Source organism: Eleutherodactylus coqui, chromosome 8 (assembly GCF_035609145.1).
Source record: "Eleutherodactylus coqui strain aEleCoq1 chromosome 8, aEleCoq1.hap1, whole genome shotgun sequence".
NCBI lineage: Eukaryota > Metazoa > Chordata > Amphibia > Anura > Eleutherodactylidae > Eleutherodactylus > Eleutherodactylus coqui.
The window spans coordinates 93737483-93759083 of record NC_089844.1 but is presented as its reverse complement, the minus strand read 5'-3'; the positions used below and the strand labels follow the sequence as shown (position 1 = coordinate 93759083).

The 21601-nt window shown below is 43.5% G+C and overlaps 1 protein-coding gene across 4 annotated transcripts in view; it reads left to right on the top strand.

Moving 5' to 3' along the window:
* RAPH1 (Ras association (RalGDS/AF-6) and pleckstrin homology domains 1) overlaps positions 1–21601 on the top strand; it is a 137458-nt gene that overhangs the window by 66871 nt on the left and 48986 nt on the right. For all 4 annotated transcript variants that reach the window (XM_066576070.1, XM_066576071.1, XM_066576069.1 and 1 more), the window contains exons 2-4: positions 2355–2474; positions 3318–3423; positions 3971–4479. In XM_066576070.1, the coding sequence (XP_066432167.1) occupies positions 2355–2474; positions 3318–3423; positions 3971–4479 (735 nt within the window). The remainder of the gene's footprint in view (positions 1–2354; positions 2475–3317; positions 3424–3970; positions 4480–21601) is intronic.

Genomic DNA, 21601 nt, shown 5'->3' with positions numbered 1-21601 from the left:
ACGAGAATCCAGAGGTTCTTATCCCATGTAAAAGGGGCATTAGGCCATCTGCACACAGGGCAAATTGAATTGCGGATCCCATGCTCGTCACCAGAATGGGCAATCCGCTGCTCAATTTGCCCATAGATGTGCATGGAGATTCCTCTGCTCCACGCACACATGCGAATTTTATCTGTAGACACAATGTGCCGAAAATAAAATTGCAGCATGTTTTATTTTAGCCCGGATTCTGGGTGGGTGGCTTCCATTGAAGTCCGATCCACGGGCCCTCCATTATTAATTTGGCAAATTAAAACATAAAAAAAAACTGTATTGCGCATGCCCGACGGCACAAGGGCCTGGGATATCTGCAGTACAGAGAAAGGAGGAAAAGAAAAAGTATGCAGGGTCAATGGCCAGGGGCAGACCAGGATTCTGTGCAGGATTCCACGGCCGGAATCCAGTCTGCCATGTGCAAGCGTCCTTAAGTCTTAGGAAATAAAGTCTATGTTGTCTGCTGCACTCATGATGTTCTCCTCCGTATTGGCACTCTACTCTGGTATTTACAATGGGAGAGAAGAATCTTTTTGTAAATGGTGGTTGCAACATAAAGGCATTTATGTAAATAGACCCTTTATACCCTGGAGCCGTCTATCTGTACAATATACACCTCACATACTAGCCATCGTCTCTGCTACAGGAGCCAGCCTTGCAGTACGCCACATAACTCAGAAATGTACTGTTGGGCTTTGTCAGAAATAGAAAATGATTTACAGATTGTACTAGACAGAAGTAAAAAGCCATTGAAGCCGCCTGTGGTTGATATTTCTTGCATTGTATAATTTACTTTGTAGGTCATCAAGTCTCTGTGTTATCTATGGGGTTTAGGAGGCCTGCAGTGGAAACCACAATAACAGGAAATGGTGGTGCGGTGGGGAATCATAACTGTGCACTCTGTATGCACTATTTAAGAGTAGATCTGCTAAATACTTTTCCTCTATTTTTCTTGGGCTTTGTTCCCATCACTTTTGGGCCATGCAATCCATGCAGTGTTTTTTTTATTATTCGGCACTGCTATGCTATATTCAGTATCCTCCAAAAAGCGTTGTCCAGATTTTACTTTGTGAAACGTGTCAAAGGGATTGCATACATTGCATATAATTATTTTATATAGCACCGACATATTCTATAGAACTTTTATTTATTTGCAGGGGAGATGCGGTGTTAATCTTTTCACACCCGTCTCCAATTTGAGTAGGAAACCCTGTCGATGGCTGTGAGGCCTGGCAAGGGGTTACCACTTGAGGAAAAAATTAAGGATCCTATTTTTCTAGTCTAATTATATTGTTATCTTGGAGATGAGCAGAAGCAGATGTGTCTGGCAGCCACCTATCTCTTCCTACTCTATTGACATAAAATTCATGTTCAACACAGAAAACTGGGGCTGAACATTTGGCAGGCGGGTATCTTTATTGGGCCAAGGGTTATCAGTCTTAATTCCTCCATTAACATGCACAAGCAAATGTGTATGTTATTTTAAATAGAGGAGCTCTGTCAGGCCCTATAGATTATCACCCGAAACCACGGAACGCATCATAATCTTCTAGAAAGTAATTTAATGTCTATAGAGCACTTTACCTTAGTAGCCCTGATCAGGGTTGGATTGGCGCAGCAGATGATCCTCCATGCTCTGATACAACAATGGATCCCAAAGAACCAGCAGTTGACCACTATCTAACTGTACGGCCACCTTAGTTCGCGTAGGCTCTTTTTCATGCTACGGTCTAACACACCCAACATATGTTCCTCGTGGTTTGCTTTTTTTATGCGAAGCACTGCATAACCCATAGGATTCCAAATCTGAGACTGCTTTGGTCTCCATCTCACGTAGTCTTTTAAACTGTATAGAAAAGCACCGTCTTGCCTTTTTGAACCCTATGGTTCAGTCCTGGCTTCCGTAACACTGCAGTTTTTGGCTTAAAAGACAGAAACCAGCGTGGAACCAGCCCTGGGGACGATAAAATATAACGTGAATTGTTCATAACCTGTCCTATGTGTGCAATCAGAACTACAAAGTTGGAATGAAATTAAAGTGGACATGCACAGACTTTTTATCAATGGCCTGCAGCACCAAGGACTCCAATCAAAAGTTGGTCCTGATCAGAAAAGTAGCTCTGTTAATAAAATATATCATACAAGGGCTTTTAAAAAGATGTTAAAACTAAAGACTTGGATCCCTTTGTTGCCTGCGCAGGGTTCTTCTGGGACGTTCACCTTGCTTTCAAAGTTTGATCTTGACGAGAATGCTAGCTTCAGGGATTTTTTTTTTTGGATGTCCTCAAATCATATTGACTCTTGACTCCATTAAATTGCAGATGGAGCAATTATCAGATGAAGAAATTGATCATGGAGCAGAGGAGGACAGTGATAAGGAAGACCAGGACCTGGACAAGATGTTTGGAGCCTGGCTAGGGGAACTGGACAAGCTAACCCAGGTAAAAACAAGAGTTTCTTCAATTTTGACTTTATTTACAATATTGGAAGAGCTTATGCTTTCCTCACATGCTTTCATTAGCTGCTACCAATGCTTTACAAAGTCTGTGGGTTAGTATGTTGTCACTATGTAAACTAATGCAAACAAAGTAATGGATCATATCACCCAAGTAAGGACTAATGTCTGAGACACTGATACCAAGATTATTGAGGACTTATGAAATTTGCAACCATTACAAATTGGTTTAGACATGATTTAATATAGCTTTGTTCAAAGCTGCTGGGCATGTGACAAGACATTAAAAATACTCTTAAGTCCATAAACATGTTGTTTGCATCACTTTTCTAAGACAGAACTTTTTTTGGTTTGATTAATGGACCAACATTCCGCAGCTTAAAGGATATTTCCATCTCAGCTTTTCATAGCCAAGATGGGAGATCATTACTATTGTTACTGACCACCTGGCCAAAGCCTACAGAGAGCCGAGTGCTGTTTCCTTAACTCATTGAAGTGAGTATGGGCTACAGAAATAGGGCAGGTATTGTTTCTGTAGCTCCCATTCACGTCAACGACTACTATGGAAATGATGCTCAACTGAAGCTCTCGGCTCTTTCCGACATGTGGTTGGGACAGATCGTCTGGTTTTCCCATCTCTGCCATAAAAAGCTAAGATAGGAATACCCTTTAAAGAACATTAAAAGCTTAGGATCACAACTGGGATGACTTCTAGGTGTGGATTTTACAATATAATCTGGTCTTAAGGCTACATTTATTTTCATAGGTAGTGTCTAATTCAAAGCAAACGTTTAGATATAATTTAAGTTTTCTTCATTTATGTACTTAGAGTCTGGATACTGAGAAGCTTGAAGAACCAGTAAAGAGATCACCCCTGCGCCAGGAGACTAATCTTGCTAACTTCTCATATAGGTTTTCCATGTACAACATAAATGGTAAGAAGAAGAATCTAATTGTGGGCCTGATTTTCTCCTTTATCGGTCCAATAAAAATGAATGGAGCGTTGTCCACACATGAGCACCACCGCTTCTTTCACTAGGGTGATTCGTGATACCTGAGGATCCAAGTGGTTGGACCCCCAGCGATCATATATTTATCACTTATCCTGTGGGTAGGCGATAAATGTTTTTGGTGGGAAATGCTCAATTTCTAGAGTTGATGTCAGATGTTTTCTAGAACTGGCGTTAAACGTCAAGTATGACTGCCTTTTGTGGTGAATATTATTGGCTTTATGGATGTAGTTATGATATTATTACTATGATTTCATTTCTAAGAGAGGTTTTGGCAAGGAGCATCCTTTTACCCAAGTACCTAAATAACTTAGGGCTTGTCAGGTGCAACCACATGACATGTTACCATTATAAGCCATTCTTGTTACCATTCCTACACAAGGCAATATAAAAGAAAAACCAGACAAAGGACATTTGATTTGGGGGTCTCCCTTTCATGTATTTTGATGATTCAATTTTATGTCTTTTGTAGAAGCTTTAAATCAAGGGGAGACGGTGGATTTAGATGCACTCATGGCGGATCTCTGCTCAATTGAGCAGGAACTTAGCAGCATTGGGTCCCAGTCCTCTAGGAACACCCTTAAGTCTCATGACCGCCGATCTTCCCAGAAGCCACCAGCTGGACGTACGAGCACCAAACAGAGCAGTTTAAGAGGATTGCCTTCTTCGTCTGGGAGGATAACTAAACCTTCTCACGCCAATTTTTCATTGGATGATATCACTGCACAGTTGGAACAGGCTTCTCTAAGTATGGATGAGGCGGCAAGACAGACGGCTGTAGAAGATGCTAAGCCAACTATAACTATCCATCATAGGCGGACAGCATCGGCAGGCACGGTCAGCGATAGTGATATTCGTTCTGTTAGCAACTCCTCGCGTTCCAGCATTACTTCAGCAGCCTCTAGTATGGACTCCCTGGATATTGACAAGATGACAAGGCCTCAGGAGTTAGACCTGATACAAAGTCAGGCCATTTCCGAGGTAAGACTGTCTAAAAAATATATTTTTGTAATAGAAACCTCATATGATGTTATTTCAGAGAATATTACATACCAGATAACTTGTACATGTTCACCTGCATTGGATTCGTCTCCACAAAAGTTTCAACAGTCCTTTCTTACGTCAGTCATTGACCTGCAGTGTGGGTTTAGGTCACAATCAAGGCTCAGACTAGAAATGTGGAGAATATAATGCGCTCTGCAGCTTCAGTTGTGTTAAGCCTGTATACTCTTTTATGTAGCTTTTGAGAGTATTATTAGTTCTTTACATTTATTGGAAACCAAGGACAAGTTAAGAATGTATGTAAAATGATTTGTAGCTTATCCTTAATTACATTGTGCGAGATGTCCTGTACACAGAGTCACATTATTATGACCACCCCCTACTTTCGAGGTGGGTATATAAGGTGTGCAGTAGGTCGTCAGCTCACATATCACTTGTAATGGGTAAAAGGGGAAATTTATTAGAGTTGCAAAAAGGGGCTATTATTGGCTTTTGGGCAAGGGGTAGCAGTATTTCTCTAACAGCGCAGTTTTTGAACTGTTCACGTGCTGCTGTGGTGATAGTCTATCGTGAGTGGACAGTTCAATGAACCCTACTACTTATGGGGTCCAAAGCAGCCGAGTAGTCACTGCACCTATGCTAACTAGGGTGCATTGTAAGAAAAGGCTTACATTTGCATGGTAGTATTGGAATTGGACCACTGCTGATTAGCAAAGCATTGTCTTCTCTGGTGGGTCACGTTTTCGGCTTCATCAAACGGATGGCTGTTGGCATGTCAGGCGAGAAACATCCGAGAACAAACACCCTACAACCATTGCTGGAAGAAAACAAGGTGGCGGTGGCAGCGTTCTGGTCTGGGGAGCTTTTCATGGCCTTCTCTGTGGGAGACACTCTGAACTGATTTGGTTATGAATCCATCCTTGCAGATCCCGTACAGCCATACATGCTGTTTGTCTTCCCTGGGGCCGATGGGATCTTCCAGCAAGACAATGCGGCATGTGACATGGCTAGATATGTCCGACAGTGGTTGGAAGAGTGCGACCAAGACTTCCAAGTACTTCCCTGACCTCTAATTCCCCAGACTTGAACCCAGTTAAGCATCTGTGGGACCTCCTCCTCACTCTGTGGATCCATCCCACGCACCTTCCAGCGATTATGGGATGTACTGCAGTCAGCATGGCTCCAGATACCTGAGACAACCTACCAGCACCTTATTGGGTCACTCCCAGCCTGTCAGCTGCTTTCCTTCCACAACACGGTGGTTACTCTAGATATTAGCTGGTGCTCATAACAATGGGACTCAGCTTTGTATGTCTCACATAAATCCTTAACTAAACACAACATTTGCTATTACAGAATCCCATAGTCTTACCAGGTAATGTCTGTGTCCCTGTCCACTTTTACCCAACCCTTCCCACACACCTTATCTAATACTGGCATGCCACCCGCTAACCAAAGTTTGCAAAACATACTTTTTAAAATTTCGTTTTATTTTACTTCATTCTTATCCCCCCCTCCCAAATTCAGGAATAGCTTTACTGTCTTGACGACTCTACTGATTCTTGTAGTACTGGCAAGCTCCAGATGTTTCCAGTCTCTTCAGGCCCTAGAACAACTGTACAAAGGGTAGTACTGTTCTTAAAGTGGTTGTACCAGAACTAGTTTTTATCACCTATCCATAGGATAGGCATTAAGTCTGATCGGTAGGGGCCTCAATGCTGAGAACTTGAGGTCCCATTTCCCAAGTCTTCCTTACTATGGGCTCATTGAACCCCCGTAATAAGGAGGAGATTGATTGGAGGGATGGGCCTGCATGCATTAATTTTCAATGGGACTGCTGAAGACAGCAGAGTACAAGCGTTCACCTATTTCTGTCAGGCCTAGTGAAATGAATGGAGCGGCAGCCACGCATTCACGTCCATCGCTTCAATCGATGCGATGTCATTGTGAGTGGGAGAAGCATCCCCACAGTGACAATAACAGGGCTACAGGGGTCCCTTTTTTGCAGGATCAGTGGGGTTCTCAGAGGTGAGACTCGCACCAAACTGACTTTTATCACCTATCCAACAGATTTGCGATAAGTTATTCTGTTACAACCCCTTTGTATTGTAACGTGTTTAATCATATTCACAACGTATAAAACAAAAGTACATTAAATAGATCACATGCAGCATTCAAAGTATCTACCTAACCCTAACATTTGCCCACTTGGCTTCTTCCGGGTCATACTGGCATATGCCCGCATAAAACTCTCTTTAATAGGCTCCAGGTGAAGGACTTGCAGTGTGTGAATGGTGTGTCCAAAGCAGATAACTGCTTTAAAGAGAGCGTCCACAATATTAACCCTTTCCAATCCACTGTCTGACGTCTAAAGACATTCTGATTAGAGGCTGTACCGCTCTGATGTCGGATGCAGGGTATTCTTACTGTATATTACTGGCCGCTATGTTGTCGGGGGCCTCTCCAGCATGTCAAATACTGCAGTACTGACTCTAGCCAGCAGATGGCTCCATTGTATAATGGCAGAAAGAGAAAGCCCCCTAGTAAACCCTGAATTCAAAATTGGATTGCAAAGGGTTTAAATGGGAATTTCCAAAATTCGTAGCTCTGTGCTCCAAGTTTGTGTCCTATATTGGCATAGGGCTGAGCTGTAATACCAGGAGCCTGACCCTTCACCTGAAAAATGTCTTCACTTCCTCTGTCACCTTGTCCGCACTTGCTATATCCTCCCTGTCGATAGCCTCCAACATCCTGTGAGCAGTGCGTGATGGGAAAACGGGCGGAGGCACTGAGCTGTATTACTCCTGTGCAGTTCAGAGTTCCGGAAGCTCCTGTTTGTCTGCTTCAGCAGCTTTCTCTGGCCCTCTGAAAGGCAGGTTGGTGCTAGTAAGTTGTAGGACCTGTAAGTTGTGGGTGGAGCTACAGCACTGGTCAGTAAACGAGCACTATGCATGCTAGGAGTTGTAGGTAACTGTTGCTGTGTTTACCATGGAAATGTTGCATGTAAACACAGCGGCAGATCGGCGACTGCATAGGATGAATATACGAACATTATTGCATTACATTCCCAGGAGTTTTATCACACAAATTACAGACGTGTGTATGTGGGCGACAGAAATATTACAGCTCCTCTCAGTATAATGAATACAACAGTAATCCTTAAACTACGGGGAAAACAGACTCGATCTATATCCTTCTAATGGAGTACTGAATGAGACATGACTAGACGCAGATTCTGGAATCAAGCTTTTCTGCGTCCCCCCATAAAAGTAGCCTTTGATTTGACTTGATTTGTACACTTCTCATGACTTGAGTTGTTGGAAATGCTGCAATTCCAATTAGCCTTTGCTGTATTGATGGCATTGCAGTTGGCAGTTTCCCAATCTCTGCGAGCCATGTGACAGCGTTGTGTATTCATGGGGTGACGAGCGCATGCATCTTGTGCTGCTAGAAGTTTTCTTTTTAGACAAGAGAATCTTTTTTTCTATTCCGCCTTTTTTTCAGCATTAAGATTTCAGCCCTTTTGGTGAAAGTGACAGTGTGTGTGCCTCATTGTACTATCAAGGGACATGTTCTACTACTTTCTTTGGGAATCCTCAGCACTAATTGTCTACTTAGCAGGATAACTGGCATTCTACATCCTAGAATGAAAGCTCATTTTTGCAAGGTTGTGAGAAAAACGGTTTTGGCAATCTTTTGTTTTTCATTAGGACATTGATGAGAGCCAAAACCCAAGAAAGGTCTGCTTCCCATGATTGGTAGCAAAGTGCAACAGAAGCCATTAGTTGGGCACGTATCCACTTGTATTTCTTTATGTACTTGGTACTACCATGTAATGTCTACTTCAATCGAATTCCAATTTGAACTCAAATCTTATTTCTGTAGTCGCTAGCATACTAATGTGATCCAGTCCACTATTAATGTGTTTAAATAGCATTATATTGTGTATTTTATTACATGGCTTGACTGCATTATTTAATTAAAGGGGTTATTGAGTTACAAACTACTGATGGCCTAGACACTGAATAGGTCATCAATAGTAGATCAGCTAGAGTCTGCCACCTAGCACACCCGCCAATCAGCTGTTCACCGGGGGCAGTGTGCTCATGAACGGAGCTGATTTATACAGGAAGCAGACAGCTCCGTTCTCACTGCATTGGCCAGGCTTGGTATTACAGGCAAAGGTCAAACTGAAATTAAGGAGAACTTGAACTGAAATACAAAGCCTGGCCACTGAAGTAAGAACGGAGCTGGCTGCTTTCTGCAGAAATCGGCTCACTGCAAGAGCACACTGGCCTGGTGGTCAACTGTTCAGTGGGTATCCCAGGTGGCGGACCCCCATCGATTTACTATTGATGGCCTAACATAAGGATAGGCCAACAATAGTTCACAACTAGGCATACCTTTTTAACCAATTAAAGAATTGGGTTTTTTTTATATGTCCTATTCGATGATCAATGGTACAGAGAGGCAAATGACATCTCCTGCTCAGGGTGATAACAGCAGTTTACTGCAGTTCTCCAAATCATACGGTCCCTCTAAAGGGATTTTCCAAGACTTTAAATATTGATGACATATGTTCTCGGGGTATATCATCAATATCAGATCAGTAGGGATCTGCCCATCAGGACCCCCACCAAGTAGCTTTTTAAAATAGCTGCCATGACCAGATCAGTGCGTACCAGGCACAAAACAGTACACTGTTTACTGGCTGGGCCTGGTATAGCAGCTCAATCCCATTCACTTCAATGGGACAGAGTTGCTCTCGGGCCATGTGACCGATGTACATGACATTGTGTGCCTGAGAAGAGGACATGGCCCTCAAGTGAGTGCAGCAGCCAATTCAATTAACTGATCAGCTGGGATCTCGAGTGGTGGATAAGATAGGTTGCCAATATCTTGGTCACAGAAAACCCTTTTAAAGAGGACTTGAAAGGGTAACAGGAGGTGTGAGGGTTAGAGTTGGAAAGGGGATGGTGTTGTCTCACACTGCCCCTAGAAGGCTATGGTCGGAGGAGTCAGAGCCACTTCAGAGGGAGACCTGGTCAGAGAGACCCGCACAGATGTGCTGCTGCAGCTGATAGCAGATGTTTGCCATCTAGCAGCTACTAGAATCACATCTTCACTACTCTGTGCTGCAGTATAATGTCTTTCATGATGATGTTACGTACTAGTAGATGGCCCGTCCCAGGACAGTGAGTGTAATAAAAAAAAGCATCCACTTAAAGGGGTTGTCCCGCGGCAGCAAGTGGGTCTATACACTTCTGTATGGCCATAATAATGCACTTTGTAATGTACATTGTGCATTAATTATGAGCCATACAGAAGTTATAAAAAGTTTTATACTTACCTGCTCCGTTGCTAGCGTCCTCGTTCCCATGGAGCCGACTAATTTTCGCCCTCCGATGGCCAAATTAGCCGCGCTTGCGCAGTCCAGGTCTTCTCCTGTTCTCTATGGGGCTCCGTGTAGCTCCGCCCGTCACGTGCCGATTCCAGCCAATCAGGAGGCTGGAATCGGCAATGGACCGCACAGAAGAGCTGCGGTCCACGGAGGAAGAGGATCCCGGCGGCCATCTTCACCGGGTAAGTATAGAAGTCACCGGAGCGCGGGGATTAAGGTAAGCGCTCCGGTAAGCTTTCTTTAGGTCCCTGCATCGGGGTTGTCTCGCGCCGAACGGGGGGGGGGGGGGGTTTGAAAAAAAAAAAACCCCGTTTCGGCGCGGGACAACCCCTTTAAGAGCAGAGTGTTTGTTCCAGGTCAACGGCTTCAGTCGTATGTATGTATAATATAAACTATGCAGAGGCATCAGCTATTTTGAATACACAAAATATCCAGGACAAGCCAACCTGAAGTCCCTTTGTGTGTTGCCCCATTGGCCTACCACTGCACATCCCTGTACAGTGCTTTGATGTGGGTACTGAATGCAGCAGGATCCGCCGACCACAGGTTAGTGAGGTAGAAGCTGCTGAGCCAAACACGCAGGTTAGTGTAGTGGGAACTACTCTTTGATGCACTGTTGATTGCAGGGCACAGTGGAGTGAGTTTGGATGAGACTGCTTCCTTACCTCCTCCTCCTCGCCTGGCTTAGTACCATTCAAACACTCTGTATATTCCTGTACAGCACTTCAATGTGGGCGCTGACAGGGAGTGTAGCAACAGACTCTCTCCGCTATACTGATGAGGTTGTGAAGAGGCATCATTCTCTCCTGGTTGGTGAGTGTGGGACACTGTGTCCTATACAGTATAAATAATTTGGTGTAAAGTCCTCCTCTATTAGCCCACGTATATAAATGCTTTTGTGTGTTGTGGTCATCCAACCATATGGTGGCAGTATTTTGGTTACAAACTGTCACAAGATATGCCAAGGTATATACGTATGTGTGAGTGTATATATGTAAAATATATTAGATTAGTGTGTGCTACAGAGAGCAAGGAGAGCAGGATATATTCTTCTCTGTGTGTAGTATATGGGAGGCAACTTAGCAGCTAGTCTATACCCACCAACTCAGGAAAGACTGAGAATAGGAGATGGAGCCTGCAGATGGGAAAGCTGGTGAAAAATGTCATATACAAGTCATACAGTGGTCCGAAATACTGTTATTCCTCATGCACACACATGGCAGCTTAAGCTGAGAAGTCAGGTATGCTTCAAGCATTTCCATAATGCATTTCTACAGTGTTCTGAACTGTTGCTCAAAGGTAGAATCTCACTTTAGACAATGGAGTGAAAAATTCCTAGTGAAGCCTCCTTTTTTCTATAGCGTATCAGAATGTAGTAATTTATTTTTTAAACTGCTTTCTCTTTGTAATGAAATTTTTTTTAATATTAACTAGACAAAGCATTCAGATTGATGGCTGACAATACGATTTACCAGTTGTCCTATGTTCTTATTACCATAGGGAAGGCTGAAGTATCACAATCCACTAACTGTTCTGCAACATTTTTATAGCATTAAAGGTTTTTACTGTATTTTTTTTTTCTTTTTCGCTACATAAAGCCTCCTGTCCACGGGCGATATTTCACTGCGTTACGCGTAGCGATAATCTGCACACGGGTAACGCAGTGAACACTTTCCATAGGCATGCCGCGATTTACCGTGATGAACCTATCGTTACAGATAGGTTTATCGTGGAAAATCGCGATGACAAAGTGCTCCCCGGCGGCAGCTCCCGCGGTGGTATATTGCACCACCCGTGGACAGGCGGCCTAAAAAAATAGATCTGCAAATGGTCACGTGTGAGGAAGTAGACTCGTGTCCTTGACCGCTGTGGAAATTTTGTGTATTTCTCAACTAGTAGCTAATGTTTTCCTTTTGCCAAGCCTGCTTACGTTTTGGAAAGTCTTTTTTTTTTTGTTTGTTTTTTGCTTTAGTTGGTGACATTAAGGAATTTGGTGACTGGAAGAGATTTTTCTATCTGAAACTAATGTGGAATCTAGGAGGAGTAGGAGGTAAAATTGAAAAACATTTGGGAATATTTAAAGGGCACTAACTTTTTATATATATAATTTTTGTTTTTTTTCCACTGTATATTAAGGGGGTAGTATCTGCTACTAGGGGGTCTCCCTTCCTTCTCCTCTGCAATCCACTGCCTGTTACATATTTTGTAATAGCTGGGACAATTTCTTAGCTGTGGATGAGGAGCGATCATCACAGGCGGCTCCCCTGCACTCCCAGAATGACAAAAAAGCAGCCACTGTGTAAACAATCTCCTCTCCTGCTGTTACAACATATGTGTATGCACATTACTTTGGGTTTACTAATCATTTCGCCAGAATGTCTCTGAATACCAAACTCCTACAGTTGTCCTGCGATAGCAGAGGGATGGCCATTCAAATTCTGCCCCCCTGCTGACTGGACCCGAGACAGCACAATGCAGAATGGAAAGTGAAGGGGAAAGAAGTGCAGTGCAGTGAACTATAGGCTTGCTATATGACCCCTGCCTGAAGGTGAACTGCAAATAGCAGGGCAGCAGAAAAATGGGAAAGAGCACCTGAAATGCAGGTGCAATCTGTAGCAAATGAGAGGGAGAGGAGAACCTGTTATGTTTTTTTAGAAAACTTCTTGAAAACTCGGATACGCTTTAAGAAAAGGTTTTGTCCGCCTTTTTGTACCCATTTTTTTCTTTGGTACCAGAAAGGTGCTATCAAAACCTGGCAGCTGCTGTGTGATCTGTGTAGCAGGAGACGTTTGTAGCTTGGATAGTTGGAATCTGACATTGTCAGTGACATAGCAGCTGCAGGCATTTGGTATTAAAATGTCAAAGAATATGCTAATAGTGGTTTAACGCTGCCTCATCTATAATCTTCGTATATTTATAACCTTACAAATGTAACTGATGTTTTAGAGGAAAAAAAGATGAGCCGGGTGCTAAGACCTCCATCAATGACTGACTGGGGAAAAATGTGATCAGCAAGTGTTAGCAGATATTCTAGCCATACACCGCTAAGGACAGCTGCGGATCGCATTTTCCTCTATGGCCCATACAAATGCTCCAGTGTGTCATTTGTTTTGTGCAATATGGAACCCTCCGTCATTGAGCAGCCTTTACACCGGCTTCCAGCAAGTGTCCATTTGCTTTTTAACACGTTGTAATAAAGTTTGCTTTAATTTTTCACCCTGGAGGGTGGCAGTTAAAGGGGTATTCCCAGAGTTTACAAACCTCTAACCTTTTACCACAGCCTGCCTCAGTGAAGCATTCAACAAAGCCTTTTGTTCACCTTTACTTCAATTAGTGTGTCACATGACTCCACTGTCCTGCATGTGAGACGACCTCTGATTGTAATGGTCAGCGGCTCCCAGCTTCCTGTCCTCCTGACCATCCTGTCTCAGCCACATGAACATTTATGAGCTGTTCGGGCAATCAGGAGATCATCACCCAGCGTTCTAAGCAGGCACAGTTGTAACCTTAAGAGAGGATGCAGCATGCTCACTAACACAGCCCAGCCCGCTGACTCCTCCCTCTAGCTATTACTGCTCTGGTGGATGTCGTGCATTGGGCAGTAGAATGTTATCTATTCATATACAAAATGTATAACAGTGGGTAAATACGTTATAAAGGTTACATTTCTGGATGGTGTGTATGGTATACATCCGCCACAGCATTTGTGTTCACTGGAAACAGGATCTGGAAGGGAAGTGTGTATATTGCTCTGCATGGGTAATGTACAGCTGACACTGTGCATGTGTACAATGGAATGCCTGGATAGTGTAGCTGCTAAGAATGATGCCTTCCATACAGGAGACTGGGGTTTCAGTCATTGCTAAAATCTACCGTACTGATACTGTGGCCGTACATTTATTTGGTCCCATATATCTAATGTGTATGTGTGTGTATATACAGTGCTTCCCTGAAAATAAGCCCTACCCCAAAAATAAGCCCTAGCTAAACTACATGATACAATTATAGCACCCGCTTGTTGGAGACAGGATATTCAAAGCCCCGTCACCAGGTGGAGAGTGATATGTCAGCGCATAGGACACGGAAGCCTGCTGCAGTGCCTGAGACCAGCGCGAGGGAACCAGACGCCGTGCGCCAGGTGAGTATAAGCCCCTCTTCTTGAAAATGAGACACTGTGCCTCTTTTGGGGCATACATTTATATAACACAGTGTCTTATTTTTGGGGAAACACTGTATACAGCTCTCTATCACACCTGTAAATCCCACCCACTAAACCAATGATCATCGTCTAGCTTCTCTCATTGGCACCATCTATATCTCCGACTGTAATCTGCTTTCATACAAGACAACAATCGTGGCACGTTTATTATTTATATATATATTATAGAATTATTAATAATGTGCCCTGATTGTTGCCTTGTATGAAAGTAGATTACAGTCGCAGCTATAGCTGGTGCCAATGAGAGAAGCTAGACGATGATCATTGGTTTAGTGGGTGGGATTTAGTATTCATGAGATGTGTGTGGGAGGAGGATACAGAGTGAACAGGCAGAGAAGAAGCCAAGGGGATTATGGGAGATGTAGTAGAGAAGCACGAGAGGACTGCGAACAGGAAGTGCTGATGTATACAACAACAAAGCTCAGCAGATGCTACAGAATGAGGAGGAGGAGCAGATAAAGGTGGAGGAAAGGTAATGGATGGAATTACTATAGCTCTGAGATGGTTTATTACTATTTTGGAATGTGACTTTGGTCTCAGAATGCCCTTTAACTCTTGTCTTCTGCCTTTCACTGTTATGTATCTGTAAAAACATTCGATTTGTAATGGAAGTGAATGTGATGACTTATGGAAACATATGCTGTGTTTTGACATTTTCTTTGGCTCATATTTTTATTTACATAAAACAAGCCAATTTCTCCCATCTTGAATGTGTTACCAATATTTATTGATGAAGTGGAAAACGCGCAAACCCATCGGAGAGAAACACAGTCTACTCATATACAGTATATTATAACACACAATGATTAATAACTGCAAACCAGGTTATGACTGCTAGCCAAAATAAGCCAACGTGTCTCGGTGATGCCTGAAGATCCACTTTCAGTCTTGGTTTGGCTTATTAATAGAGATGAGCGAGCATACTCGCTAAGGACAATTACTCGAGCGAGCATTGTCCTTAGCGAGTACCTGCCTGCTCGGAAGAAAAGATTCGGGTGCCGGCGCGAGTGAGCAGTGAGCTGCGGGAGTGAGCAGGGGGGGGAGAGAGATCTCTCCTCCGTTCCCCCCTGCCCTCCCCGCAGCTCACCGCCCCCCGTCTGCACCCGAATCTTTTCTTCCGAGCGGGCATGTACTCGCTAAGGACAATGCTCGCTCGAGTAATTGTCCTCAGCGAGTATGCTCGCTCATCTCTACTTATTAGTTAAAGGGATATTCCCATCCTGGCTTTTCATAGCCAAGATGGGAAATCACTGCTGTAGTTACCAGCCAGCCGGGCAGTAACTATAACAGCTGAGCGCTTTAGCCCCGCACTGTTTCTGCAGCTCTCATTGAAGTGAATGGGAGCTATGGAAATGGCATAGCGCGGTGTGTTACACGGTTTACATAACTCTGGGAATTACGGACACGGTGTAGGGCACTTCACTACGCTGTTTCCATAGCTCTCATGGAAATGGCGCTGTGCTGAAGTGCTCAGCTATTTCTGATAGGTGATGGGCAATAGAGGGCTGGGTTTTCCCATCGTGGCCATGATGAGGTTAAAGAATTCTGTTTGCAAATCCACAACGGAATTCTGCAGTAATGTACAATACAAGGCAAGTGAATGGGGTTTTCATAAACTGTGTTTGTAAACAACGTAACAAATCTGTAGCCAATTCTAGGTCTGCTGCAGTTTTTGTTTACATCTACAGCAGCTGTTGCAGATTTTTGCTGTAGTTTTCCTTTGCTCCCTCCTTTGCAGTGTAATTGGTATTATCTGCAGTGGGATACGCCACAAAATCTACATACAGCATATGCGGATTATGTTGCAAATTTTAATGCCAGTTTCATTAGCATTTTAAATCCTCTGTGTGGGAACACAACCGAAAAGCCAGGGAACATGGAGAGATGATATAGCTCAAAATATAACATCATGCTTAATTTTAAAACTGCCTGAGGCATTGCCGAAGCTGTAGAACCTTAAAGAGCCAGTCCGAGGAATTATTCTTTCATGCTTTATGTTGCTACTCCCTAGTATGAATGTTGGCTCATATTACCTTATTTAGTTATTCCTTTCTATCTCAAACTATTCGCCGCCTCCTCCTCAGATAGGTCATGTGATCTCAAGTCTGACGAGCTCAGATTAAGACCGCCTGCACATGGGCGGATTTGCATTGCGGAACCCAGAGCAGGCGTCCGCAGCAAATGCTGCCCATAGCATACAATGAAAAAGCAATTTTTCTTTTCCCGCACACAAGCGGGAATCCATTGCGATTTTCTGCTCGTGGAGGAAAAAATCGCAGCATGTTCTGTTTCTAGGTGGAATCTGTACGGACGGCTTCCATTGAAGTCAATGGAAGCCGCCCGACCCATGGCCCTTCGACAATCCTCATTTCAGAAAGGTTGCGGGATCTGCGTCATCACCTAGCGACAGTTCCAGCTGATGATTAGAGGCTCCTGTCACACAATTATAATAGAGGAGATAACCACTCATCCTCCTGGCTGTATGTTTATGGACTGTAGTTCTAGGTGAAGGCAGTTAGTAATGGCAGTGTCTTCCCTGCAGGCACAGAGGATATTTGGCTCTAACTGGTCATGGGATGATGTGCTGATGCATCATGGGAATGTTAGCATAGAGAAAGTGAGCAGGGAGAACCATCTCAACCTCAAGAGTGGTGTCTGCTTAGTATCAGACAGGAGGCTGCATTGCATGGAAGTGAATGTAAAAAAAAAAATGGGAAAATCTGTTTTTGACGAAATGGCCCTTTTAAAAGAAGTTTCCTAGCTATTATCTATTCATTATCCTTTATTTTGAAACATTATATTCTTCACATATGTTGTGCTATTTTTTGCTGGGTACAAAAAATCTTTTAAGGGTTGTAGGTTTTGTACACTTTACGGTACTTTGTCGAAACTAATTTTCTTAGACATCCTTACAACTATTCCTACAGTAATGCTATCAGATGTGGGATTTACAGCTTAAACTAGATGTACCACCATTCCCCCCCCCCCCCCTCCCCCAAATGCTAAATAACCTTAAACCGTCTGGGCAGTTCTTCATCCAAACTCATCCAGGCTCTCCCCCTTCTTTTGTAAAACACCTCCTTCCTGCTGCAGATTGACTGTGCCTGAGCTGTCTGTTGGATGGACAGCGTCACCAGTGTGGTGCATGCTCTGTCTATGGTGGATGCACAGTGTCTCCAGCGTTGGAGATGTTAATCCACGGCTGGTGAGAGCCTGGACGAAATCAGGTAAAGACCTGCTCCATGGACTGTTTAGAAATAATTAGTGTAACGCATGTAAAATCAGATATTTAGAGAATGGACTCACTGGGAAACAAAAAAGTTATGTTTAGTTTACCAAGTGATGCTGTCAGATGTGGGATTTTCAGCGTAATTTGAAAATGAGGTGATTGACTTCCTTTAAAGGGGTATTCCAGGACATGTTTTTACTTTTTCTATTGATGACCCACAGGTTTTCAGTACATAATTAGTGGGAACCCACCACTCGGATCCTGGCCGATCAGCTGATTTCCGGGGCTGCTGTCGGCTCAGGAGGCAGAATGTACTGACCATAGCGCAGCGGCTACCATTGAATTCAGCATGAGCTGCACCTGCAATACCAACCTGGGCCACTGAGCTTTGGTCAGCGTTTTCTGCCTTATGTGCTGACTGCAGTGACAGCGGCCCCCGAAAATCATCTGATCGGTGGGGATTCGAGCGGTGGATCCCCGCCAATCATCTATTTAATGACCTGTCCATCAATGGAAATTTTTTTTTTTAAGTGTCCTGGAAATACCCCTTGAAGATAACTGAAATTTTCTTGATGACGTTCCTGTCAAATTTTGTGAAATCTTTGCATAATTGTGTTATAGAAACACGTGCGTTTGTTTGTTTTTCCTTTAAACTGTGGTTAACTGTGCCTAAATGTTGTACATTAAAATGCTCTAAAGTACCTTAAGATGAAATCTCTGAGCCTTGTATAAATCCTTTTTCCCTTTAGTTCCTGTCTGCTCACCCGCGCTCGAGGTATCAGAGTATTTTCTATAGTGGCTTTTGTTAGAGTTCTTTGAAACCACAAACTTTGCCGTAGGCAATTCAGTTGCTCTTCTTGTTCGTGTCGTGGTTGCAGCTTTCTTATTAATTGGTTATATTTTAGACCATTGTTATCTAAGCTTGTGACATTTAATTTGAGGCTCTCATAACACAGATACTCTTTAAGGGGGTTGTCCATTTGTGAACTAGATTGTTGGCCTACTCTTAAAGGCTCCTGTCCACGGGCGTAGCAGTATCCCGCGGAAGCCGCCGCCCGGGAGAAGGTTAGAGCTGACGGCTCACCGTGGTGAGCCTATCTGACAGGCTCACTGCGGAGAATCGCCGTAATTCGCAGCATTCTGCAATTTAAATCCCGCAAGCGGAGAATTGCTATGATTCTTCGCTTGTGGACAGCTTGCTATAGAAAGCATTCACTGCGTTCCCTGTGGCCGGATTATCGCCGCAGAGAACGCAGTGAAAATTCGCCCGTGGACAGGAGGCCTAGGGGGACTTTACACAGCGTGATCACCACCTGAAATCTCGCTGCAAACCACTAATTGGGGTTATTGTCCCGTATACACGTGGCCACCAATGGGGCACTGAAAAAGAAATGGTCACTTGTTGGAGTCTCTAGGTTTTTAGCAAATATAAACATCTACAGTGGGGAAAAAAAGTATTTAGTCAGATACCAATTGTTCAAGTTCTCCCACTTAAAAAGATGAGAGGCCTGTAATTGACATCATAGGTAGATCTCAACTATGAGAGACAACATGAGAAAACACATCCAGAAAATCACATTGTCTGATTTTTTTAACGAATTTATTTGCAAATTATGGTGGAAAATAAGTATTTGGTCACCTACAAACAACCAAGATTTCTGGGTCTCAAAGACCTGTAACTTCTTCTTTAAGAGGCTCCTCTGTCCTCCACTCATTACCTGTAGTAATGGCACCTGTTTGAACTTGTTATCAGTATAAAAGACACCTGTCCACAACCTCAAGCAGTCACACTCCAAACTTCACTATGGTGAAGACCAAAGAGCTGTCGAAGGACACAGAAACAAAATTGTAGCCCTGCACCAGACTGGGAAGACTGAATCTGCAATAGGCAAGCAGCTTGGTGTGAAGAAATCAACTGTAGGAGCAATAATTAGAAAATCGAAGCGATACAAGACCACTGATAATCTCCCTCGATCTGGGGCTCCACACAAGATCTCACCTCATGGGGTAAAAATGATCACAAAAACGGTGAGCAAAAATCCCAGAACCACACGGAGAAACCTAGTGAATGACCTGCAGAGAGCTGGGACCAACGTAACAAAGGCTACCATCAGTAACACACTACGCTGCCAGGGACTCAGATCCTGCAGTGCCAGACATGTCCTTCTGCTTAAGCCAGTACATGTCTGGGGCCGACTGAAGTTATCTAGAGAACATTTGGATGATCCAGAAGAGTATTGGGAGAATGTCATATGGTCAGATTAAACCAAAGTAGAACTGTTTGGCAGAAACACAACTCATCGTGTTTGGAGGAAAAAGAATGCTGAGTTGCATCCAAAGAACACCATACTTACTGTGAAGCATGGGGGTGGAAACATCATGCTTTGGGGCTGTTTCTCTGCAAAGGGACTAGGACGACTGACCCGTATACATGAAAGAATGAATGGGGCCATGTATCGTGAGATTTTGAGTGCAAACCTCCTTCCATCAGCAAGGTCACCGAAGATGAAACGTGGTTGGGTTTTTCAGCATGACAATGATCCCAAGCACACCACCAGAGCAACGAAGGAGTGGCTTCGTAAGAAGCATTTAAAGGTCCTAGAGTGGCCTAGCCAGTCTCCACATCTCAACCCTATAGAAAACCTTTTGAAGGGAGTTGAAAGTCTGTGTTGCCCAGTGACAGCCCCAAAACATCACTGCTATTGAGGAGATCTGCAGGGAGGATTGGGCCAACATACCAGCAACAGTGTGTGCCAACCTTGTGAAGACTTACAGAAAACGTTTGACCTCTGTCATTGCCAATAAAGGATATATAACAAAATATTAAGATGAACTTATTTTCCACCATAATTTGCAAATAAATTCGTTAAAAATCAGACAATGTGATTTTTCTGGATGTGTTTTCTCATGGTGTCTCTCATAGTTGAGGTCTACCTATGATGTCAATTACAGGCCTCTCTCATCTTTTTAAGTGGGAGAACTTGTACAATTGGTATCTGACTAAATACTTCCCCCCCCACTGTATACATATATAATATGTATAGTTTTGAATTACAGGGCACATATGGCGACTGTTTTAGTTGGCGTTTGCTATGGGTCATTTTCTTTTTTTTATGTATTTTTATTTTATCTGTACATTTTTGTTTTTGTACCTTTTTTCTTTTACCACCTATGACCCCCATGACATCATATAAGACCTCTAGGGGTCATTCATATTGTCTTTTTTTTATTACACACTTTCCCACTGTAGCTGGGGCATACATTGCAGCCCCACTTACAGGAAAAACATCTCCCTGTAGTGACAATTGTCACTGGCAGAGCTAATCTGGGTCTGTTAGGACCCTGCAGCTCTGCTGTAACATCGGAACCCGGCGCTCACATGATCGTCGGGTCACATAATGGAAGAAACACTTTCACTTTTTAGTACATAGTGCTCATTGAGTGCTATGTACCTGGGAGAGGAGAAGGCAGAAGCTGTTAATAACCGCTTCTCCTCCGGGTTCTCAGCTGTGACTAACAGCTGAGGACCCGACCTGCTCCTGCTTGATTGCAGAAGCAGAGGATTTAATCCCACATCGAACATCTATCGGCCGGAATTAAAGCCCAGGACCAAGCGCCGTATATTTACCGGGCTTGGTCGTTGAGGGGTTAAGCATGGTTTCCTAGGGCCACTATACAGCCCTATGCAGGTTTTCTGGCTCACAATCTCCTGTCTGCTGTTACCAGATGCCTAATGTGAAAATAAAGCTGTAAATCGCAAGTGTTAAACATGCGGCCTGTTTTACATATTGTGTATCCCTGAGTTACAAAGCATATACGGCTGCCCATTATTGTCTGCCTCCTTTGAATGGACTGAGCAGATGCATTGATATAGCAGAACTAGGAGCTCTCCATTATTGATAAGGCTGATAGCTTCCGGACATGAAATGCATAGGTTTTAACTAGCTGATATCCATAGTTTTATTCTGTTGTATTACCACAGTAAGATGTCGAGTATTTATTTAGATACAAGCCCCATTGCATCTCCTTTCACCATTCCGTCAGGTACCCTGCTGTTAGTTCTGTACTCCATATGTGTCACCGGACCAGGTTTCAGAGACTGGGTAGGTCAGCTAACAGCTGAGTATTGTGGTCTTTACATGCTGCCATGAGAATTGTGCTTTGAATAACCATAACCCAAGTATATGTGGGTTTGATACAGTTTGATTTTTCTTTCGTTTTTGCATTGAGAGAGACTCTTGTCAGCATGTTT